General features: G+C 32.0%; 1 protein-coding gene across 1 annotated transcript; it reads right to left on the bottom strand.

Annotated features, from left to right (window-relative positions):
• Nucleotides 1-5037: 5037 nt before the first annotated feature.
• On the bottom strand, nt 5038-5982 carry LOC141559899 (olfactory receptor 51G2-like). The gene has a single exon (XM_074297553.1). The coding sequence runs from the start codon at nt 5980-5982 to the stop codon at nt 5038-5040; it is 945 nt and encodes a 314-aa protein (XP_074153654.1).
• Nucleotides 5983-9932: the final 3950 nt, after the last annotated feature.

Raw genomic sequence — 9932 nt, 5'->3', positions numbered from 1 at the left:
TTGGTGCACATAAAATTAAATACCAGGAAACTATAATAAGGATTACCCAATAAGTAGCAGTTATTACCTTAATGGATCACAACTTATGAAGGATAACTTACCCAATAAAGTTATGTATAATCCTGAATGAAAAGAAAAAAAAAGAGATATTTAATAAATTTAAAGACTTTTTATGAATTTGTGACAAAAGCATTTAAAGGAAAATTCTACATATAATATCCATGTATAATTATCTACATTTAATATCAAGAGAAATATTGAAGACCAATTATAAAGGATTCAATAGAGTCAGATTGCTTACTTATTACATGTGAAATTATTAGCAGTACAATTATGACTGTCATCACTGTTTAGGTAGTCTGAAAGCAAGGCTGAGTTGAGTATGACAGGCAATTCTTAAAAAAAAAAACTAAGGAGACATAAAAATAGTAATTATCTCATACAAATAAAACATAAAAAGAAAAATTAATATAGAAAAAGCTAGTGGGGGAGCAGGGCAATTAAATCTAAAACCTTATTCTCATTAGAATTGATTAAAGTGGGAAATATATATATAATACATACACATGCCCCTAGAACAAAGAGTTAAAGTAGAAATAGAAAAATAATAAGAACACACTATCATTATATATATATGTATATATATATATGTACATATATATTTTATAAATCTAACTTCAGAAAGAAATAAAAGGGAGAGGATGGGGGAAAGGATATGAGAGAGCTTCTTAGATGCATGGTTAAGGAATAGGAAGGCAAAGTAGCAAGTAGAAGCAGAATAGTAAGGAGGGCTAGGATAAATAGTGTGAGAAGGATAGTGAAGAAAAATAGGGAGGAAAATAACACAAGTAATTATAATTTAGATGTAAATGAGATGAATTTACCCATGAAACAAAATGCATAGCAAATTAAAATTTAAATTAAACAATATATTGCTTTTAAGAAACACAATAAAAATATGATATAAATAGAATGATAAATAAGGGCAGCAATACAATTTATTACATTAAATACCAGGTATAGAAATCATAGTCTCTAAGTTAAAGCTCTAAAACAGCTTTAATCAAAGGAAAAAAATAGGAAAACCACATTATGTCAGCAATATTATTCAATTTTGTTTTTGAACCATTTAAAATAACTAAATAGTATAAAATACCTACTCATCAAAGTAGACACAGGAATTATATGAACATAAATAAATAATACTTTTTTACACATATGAAGTCAGATCTTAATAGGGTGAGAAATATAGCAAAGAAAAATAGGAAGGAGGAAAATAGACAAATATATTCATAGAGGAAGGAAAGAAAAGTATATAAAATGAATGAAGGGGGGGGATGAGCCAAGAGTATTGATATCACATTGATATTTTTAGTGTCTAAGACACCTCTTTCCTCATAAAATATTGGACATAATAAAATTAGTTGACATTTACATAGGATTTACATTGTGAAAAATATTTTATTCACATAATTTTCTTTATTGTGAAATAGGAAGTATAGATATATTCCTATATACTGATGAGAAATCAGATTGAGAAAGGTTAAATTATTTGCTTATGATTTTATTGTACATTATTCAAATCAAGGTGTCTTTTGATTTCAGACTAACAAGTTTCCTATAGCATATCACTATTTTCCTCCAATATTTGCTTTGTTCCTGATGTTAAGTTTTCAGATCTGACAGCTGGTGAACTACAAGGAACTGAGGCTAACCTCTCTGTGAAATCTTCAAATGTTTTCACTTTTCTAAGTCAGACACTTAAACTATAACTATGTATATATACCTCTCACAGATATCAAAGTGCAATAATCCTCATATGATGTCAGTTCTCCTAGAGATACAAAAAATGAAAGGAAGAAACTGGAGAATAGAAAAGGCCACAAGATAACTTTTTTCAATATTTATTAGCTCATGATAGTTTATTTAAAAAAATCTTTAGAGTCATAAGATCATAGTTTTTTGTTTTCCAAGCAGTAACGGAACTTGGACATCATCTCTTTCAGCCATCTAACTCATCTAAGATGAAGGGACTAAAGCTCAGAATGAGTAACCACCTTGTTGCATTAGTAGTAAGATTGAGAACTCAAACCCAAGTTTTGTTTTTTGTTTTTTTTTTTTATTCAAGTCCCCTGTATTCATTATCATATATATGCCAACATAGAATCCTAATGATTCATATGTTTCTATATAAAAAAAAGATGGAAACTCTTGTTCCTCTTGACATTTGGGAGAAGGTAGTTCAGAAATTGTTGAAGGCTAAGCAGCTTTTTATGTTATCGATGATGATTCATCAGAAGGATCTCAATTTCTTTTATTTTTATATTAAAAACATCAGTGGATATGGCTTCAATGGTTTTGTTCCTTTGCTTCCTTTACAATCAACTGTAGTGAGAACTTCACATATTCTCTTTTGAGTGAAGATGAACCAAGAACAAATGTGTTGAAGTGTAGTATCTTTCAACCTTAATGAATGCCTCTAAATCCGTATGAGTTGTTCTTCATCCTGAATATGGTTTTCCTCAGACAAAACTATTAGGCATCTATCATTTTAAAAAGTTTATGTTAAATAATTTTTTTCTTTTTAGAGAATATTTGACCTGTGATTTCATTTTTCTGGAAGCTTCTTTTCTTTGAAACTCCATTGAATGATAAAGAACATTAAGTCATTCGTAACTCATATTCTTAGAGCTTTTCCTGAGATATCCGGGTTTGCTAAGTTCCAGTAGTCGTCTTTTATTTATAAGACTAAATATAATTTTCACTGTTTTCTGTGTAAAGTTATTCAAAACTGTTCCCTTTCTTCCCTCTCAATTTTCTTACTCTTTACTTTTATCCCTAAACACTACAATCTAGCTATACTAGCTTATTTCTAATCCTGCCACATGACATTCCTTTTCTCCTCTGTCTACCCTGGAACTATATGTTCTCCACACTTAGAATGTTGTGTTTCTTTATATGACTTCCATTTCTTAGCTTGATTTCCCTGAAAACTCACCTCAGCTCCCAACAAACAATGATTTGATATATTTATGACATGAAGAACTGAAACATATCAATATTTAATCATTTATGCATGTCTATATATACATACACATATGTATATACATGAAAGACATATGTGCACTTATATTTAATAGCAGATGATCTCTATGACTAAAAAATATTATAGACCTCCCCATTTTGTTTTAACTTTTCCATTTATTTATTGTCTATGGTTGCTTTCAATGACAAATGGTAGGGTAAAGTGATTATGACAAAGATCCTGTGTGGTGCTCTCACTGATTCACTTTAATGCTCAATGAGCTACAGATTGCAATGATGCAAATATGATTAGATAAATTTTCTAGTGTCATACATATGGCTATCCAGGCAGATTTTTTCAAAATTATGAGTGCATAACTATCATTTCAAAAGAAGAAAAATAAGCTTTGAGTGTTCATACTTTAAATTCACATTGAGGTGTGCATTACTTTATTATAACATTAGATGGAAAAGTAATATATCATTTAATTACATTATAACTATATTGAAATAATAACATATACAGTGACATTACCAAACTAAGCTCTCATCATAATATTCGCAACTCACAGGACATTAACAGTCAGGAAAATTAGAACATTTGAAATTTCATATCTCATCTTAGCAGAATTTTTTTGATCAAAACAAAAAAAAAAAGAAAGATGTTTGATTGATTCTTTTGATTACTAAGGAAAGTGATTTACTTATGTTAATTAAATCATATTTGATCATAGGATTTGAAGAAATGTGTCCAGAGAAAATACCTCATTTAAGATTATTATCCTTTTAGTTCAATTAGAATCATATAAATTATGCATCAATTTAAATAAAATAAAATTTTAAAATTATTATCATCATTTCAACTTAACTTTTTCAGTTAATTTTGATCATAGAGAACACTCACTTTAATACCTCATTAAATAAAATGTTATACCCCCAAATTCCACTTTTTTCCTCATTAGTAGACTTGTATTACAAAATGTACTTTTTACATGTATACATTTTTTATTTAATCATCTGTGTATCCCTTCCGTAGAAAAGAAATTCCTTGAGAACAGGGACAGAGTGTCTTGTCAATAGATTGCTTATCCCATTGTCAGTTATCCCATTAACTTACAGAGTGATATTATAAGTATCTTCCTCTGTTTAATGAATTTTATAAAACTGGTTTGAATTCAAGCTCTCCTGACTCAAAGGCTAACACTCTACAAATCAAACAATTGCAAAAAAAAATTGAGCAAGAGGGAAAAAAAAAAGTATGCCATAACAAAGATACTCCAGTGACAGAATCACAGATTTTCACTGTTAAAAAAAAAATTGGAAGCCATGATCTTATCCTATTATATTTGACAAGGAGAACGCAATATAACAAAACAACAAATGATTCTGTAAGGTATGAAAGACCTCCAATGAAGGTAAATCTATTCACTTGCTGTCCTTCCCCCCTCCCCAAAACAACCAATAATGGAATGCTAAACATATAGTTTATATGTTTATGGAGAGATCAAAGGCCTAAGACAAATGAAGCAAACTAGGACTAAAGTCACATACACTCTCCAATTCAGTAAAAGTAGATATATTTGTTTAGAAGATTTATAGCATATAGAAGGAGCTCAGTAGTGAACTTAAGTACAAAATATTATTGCCCTAGTACTTCCAAATTGTAGAATGTTACAATAGGAATAAAATCTTAATAATCATCTCATCTAAACTTTATTTTACAAATAATAAATTGAGGGGCATGGAGTTGAAATAGAATGTCTTTAATCACATTTATAAAAACTGAGTTTGGAATATCAGGAAAGAGGTGTGTGTGTGTGTGTGTGTGTGTGTGTGTGTGTGTGTGTGTTTCTGTTTGTTCATATATATACATATATATATATATATATATATGCATGTATAAAAAATAGAGGTGACTGAGATTCATGAAATTGTTTTTCAATACCCTTCTCAGCTCATCATATTTACAAAATTTATGGGATGATATCTTAATAGTGCTTATCTTAGGGTGGACTACATTCTCTTTGGGGTGATTAAATAGATGATCCCCTTATGAATTTTCTTGTTTTTCACACTATAGATGATAGGGTTGAGAACTGGGGGCACTAGGACATAGATGTGAGGCATGAGAACATGCAAAAGGGGAGAGGCATTCTTGGCAAAGAGGTGAACAATGGAAAAACCAATCATGGGAACATAAAGGATGAGAACAGCACAGATGTGAGAGGCACATGTGTTCAGGGCGTTGAGTCTCTCCTCCCAGGATGCAATGTTCAACACAGAGTGAAGGGTAAAGATATAAGACACAAAGATGCCCAGTGAATCAAGTCCCCAGTATAGAATGAGTACAACTAAACCATAAATAGAATTGAATTTGATGTCTGCACAAACTAGGCGTATTACATCCTGATGCAGGCAGTAAGAATGAGAGAGGACATGGAATCGACACAATGGAAAGTATGTCAGGCGGATCATCAATGGAATGACAGGGAGGGAGCTCCTAAGAAAGGTAAATATTCCAATTTTAGCAATGCGTTGTGGAGTAAAAATAGTGGCATATCTTAATGTATGACAAATAGCTATATAGCGATCAAAAGCCATTGCTAGAAGCACTGATGATTCCATGAAGGAGAAGGAATGGATAAAAAACATTTGTATCACACAGGGATTGAATTCAATCTCCCTGGAAATGAACCACAAAACCTGGAGGACAGATATAAATGTGGGAAGGGACATGCCCATGTCTGCAAAGGACAACATAGCCAAGAAATAGTACATGGGTTTATGGAGGCTTGAGTCAGTCCGGATAGCATGAAGAATGGTGCAGTTACCCACTATTCCGATAAAGTAGAGGATGCATAAGGGAATAGAGATCCAGTGGTGTCTAGCCTCATAACTGGGAATTCCAGTGAGATAGAATGTGGAAGAAGAGGGAGTACTGGCATTGAAATCTGCCATGGAAATACTCCACAGGACCACAATCCCATTCCCTTAAAGAAAATGGGAAAAAAAAAAAACATTAGAGGACAGAATGAAGATTTTACTATGTATCTGATAGTGTTCCACACTATTTTTTATTTGTATCTTTTCATTGTATGTCAGTCCTTTGACCAATGATCATAAAACAGTTCTGGACACTCTTTGCAGATGATATGATGGTATACTTAGAGAACCCCAAAGACTCTGCTAAAAAGCTATTAGAAATAATTCAGAACTTTAGCAAAGTTGCAGGATACAAAATAAATCCACATAAATCCTCAGCATTTTTATACATTACCAACACAATCCAACAGCAAGAGATACAAAAAGAAATTCCATTCAAAATAACTGTTGATAGTATAAAATATTTGGGAATCCATCTACCAAAGAAAGTCAGGAATTATATGAACAAAATCACAAGGCACTTGCCACAAAAATAAAGTCAGATTTAAATAATTGGAAAGACATTCAGTGCTCTTGGATAGGCCGAGCGAATATAATTAAGATGACAATACTCCCTAAACTAATCTATTTATTTAGTGCTATACCAATCAGACTCCCAAGAAACTATTTTAATGACCTAGAAAAAATAACAGAATTCATATGGAACAACGAAAGGTTGAGAATTTCAAGGTAAGTAATGAAAAAAAAATTAAATGAAGGTGGCCTAGCTGTACCTGATCTAGAACTATATTATAAAGCAACAGTCAACAAAACCATTTGGTATTGGCTAAGAAATAGACTAGTTGATCAGTGGCATAGGTTAGGTTCACAGGGCAAGATAGTGAATAAAAATAGCAATCTAGTGTTTGACAAACTCAAAGATCCCAACTTTTGGGATAAGAATGTATTATTTGACAAAAACTGCTGGGAAAACTAGAAATTAATATGGCAGAAACTAGGCATGGACCCACACTTAACACCACATACTAAGATAAGATCAAAATGGGTCCAAGATTTAGGCATAAAGAATGAGATCATAAATAAATTAGAGAAACATAGGATAGCTTACCTCTCAGACTTGTGGAGGAGGAAGGAATTTGTGACCAAAGGAGAACTAGAGATAATTATTGATCACAAAATAGAAAATTTTGATTACATCAAATTAAAAAGCTTTTATACAAACAAAACCAATTCAAACAAGATTAGAAAGGAAGTAACAAATTGGGAAAACATTTTTACAGTAAAAGGTTCTGCTAACGGCCTCATCTCTAAAATATACAGAAAATTGACTCTATAAGAAATCAAGCCATTCTCTAATTGATAAATGGTCAAAGGTTATGAACAGACAATTTTCAGATGATGAAATTAAAACTATTTCCACTCATATGAAAGAGTGTTCCAAATCACTATTGTCCAGAGAAAAGCAAATTAAGACAACTCTGAGATACCACTACATATCTGTCAGATTGGCTAAAATGACAGGAACAAATAATGATTAATGTCCTAGGGAATGTGGAAAAACTGGGACACTGATGCATTGTTGGTGGAACTGTGAAAGAATCTAGCCATCCTGGAGAGCAATCTGGAATTATGCCAAAAAAGTTATCAAACTGTGCATACCCTTTGATCCAGCAGTGCTATTACTTGGCTTATATCCCAAGGAAATACTAAAGGGAAAGGGACCTGTATGTGCCAAAATATTTGTGGCAGCCCTTTTTGTAGTGGCTAGAAACTGGAAGATGAATGGATGCCCATCAATTGGAGAATGGTTGGATAAATTATGGTATATGAATGTTATGGAATATTATTGTTCTGTAAGAAATGACCAGTAGGATGAATACAGAGAGTCTTGGAGAGACTTACATCAACAGATGCTGAGTGAAATGAGAAGAACTAGGAGATCATTATACACTTCAACAACAATACTATATGAGGATGTATTCTGATGGAAGTGGATATCTTCAACATAGAGAAGAGCTAATCCAATTCCAATTGATCAATGATGAACAGAATCAGCTAGACCCAGAGAAGAAACATTGGGAAATGAGTGTAAACTGTGAGCATTTCTTTGTTTTTCTCCCCAGGCTATTTCTACCTTCTGAATCCAATTCTTCCTTTGCAACAACAACAACAACAACAAAATTTGGTTCTGCACATACATATTGTACCTAGGATATACTATAACATATTTAATATGTATGGGAAAGCCTGCCATCTAGGGGAAGGGGTGGAGAGAAGGAGGGGAAAATTCAGAACAGAAGGGAGTACAAGGGATAATATTGTAAAAGAAAAAAATTACCTATGTATATGTACTGTCAAAAATGTTATAAGTATAAAATTAATAAAAAAATAAAAAATAAAACAGTTCTGGAATTCAAAGTTATTTTTAATGTTTTAAGTCTATTATTTTGTGATTGATATGTTTCAAGCTAGAAAATTAAGCTGTGAGTCAGTCTTTGCCCTCATTGCCAACATTATCTGTCATTTGCTCTATTAATGTTATTTTTAATTTTATATTCAGATCTGATATTTGTCTTTGTAGTCACCCTTTTCAAAGAGCAACATTTCTAGAGTCTGAAAAGGTACTTCCCAACTGAGGAAAGAGAAATTTAAGACAATAAATAGCTACAGATCTTCCAAGTGATAGGAAAGATCCATGTATTCATTAGAAAATGGAAAAGACAATGCATGAATATGATGAAAATGAGGTAGATAGAAAATTGATCAGGCAGAAATATTTCTTTATGTTTCATAATGGCATAATAAGCTCTAATGATTGATTTCTACATTTTTACATTATCATTGCCTGACTTCGTTTTTTTTTTTTTTTTTGGCAAAAATTGACTTTTTAAAATGTGATGGCAAAAAGAGGGGATCTAGTTTTTCTTGCTATGAGTAATAAGATTTAAAAACAAGCCTCTATTTAAGCATAAATGGGCACTCTTGTCTAATCTGTAGATTTTACTTTCATTATCCCTAGTTCTGATGCAAGGGCATCCAAAAAGCATAGAGAGTTTGCTCTGTCTTGTAATCTAAAGTCAGTCCAGTAGCTTACTATGTCTCTGTCCTGTTACCTGGAACCAAAAAGCTCCTCCCTAACAATAGTGACTGTCCTGTTGTGAACCCAATGTGATGATATATTTTCTATATACTATAATTACCATGAAGGTTGAGTTGGTAAACGAAGAGTGGCTCATTCAGATTTCCACTTGCTCCATATGGATTTCCTTCCTATATGGAGTAATTGATGCATCTCAAATCCTTGATACCAATGACCAAAAGAAAACCATTTATTGCCTTTTGCCTTTATTCATAAGCAATGGATTTTCCTTCCATAATATACTCTACAATCTTTTAAGTACTTAGTAAATTGTGGAATGATAGTGTTATAAAATGACTCCTCTATTTGGAATTAGAAGAACTGTTTTCAATTCCACTTCTAACACTTGCAGCCTGTGTGACCTCAACAAAGTTATTTAACTTGTCTAGACTACAATTTTCTCATGAGTAAAATGGGATGATATTCTTTTGGGAAATAAGACTGTTCAAATTCTAAAATCTATTAAAGCTACAAGTGAAGGACTTCTAAATCTTTGGATTGTCCATTATTATTGTTTTATTCCTAGCCTTTTTATGCATACTCTGAACATTGGAACAAGGAACATAGAGCCTTCCAGTTCAACTATGGACACTGTATAACAAAGATCTGTATGTCTAGCTACCCAAACATTACATTTTCTTTATATTTATATGGAAAGATTATGAGATGGGGGGAATTATATTTTCAAGTTGGAATGAAAGAATGAAGTAATTTACAATGTAGTACGAGGTACTATTTTGCCAAACATTGTCCACATATACATCTCTTGGTCAAGGAATGAATCCTTCTTTGCTTAGTAGTTTTTCAACCTGGTTCCCAGTGATGGATGAGCTTTCTACCCCTGTATACAACATTACTCCAAAGCATTGCCATATATTTCCTTTTT

This window comes from Sminthopsis crassicaudata, chromosome 3 (genome assembly GCF_048593235.1).
Source record: "Sminthopsis crassicaudata isolate SCR6 chromosome 3, ASM4859323v1, whole genome shotgun sequence".
Lineage (NCBI taxonomy): Eukaryota > Metazoa > Chordata > Mammalia > Dasyuromorphia > Dasyuridae > Sminthopsis > Sminthopsis crassicaudata.
This window is presented reverse-complemented; position numbering and strand designations above follow the sequence as displayed.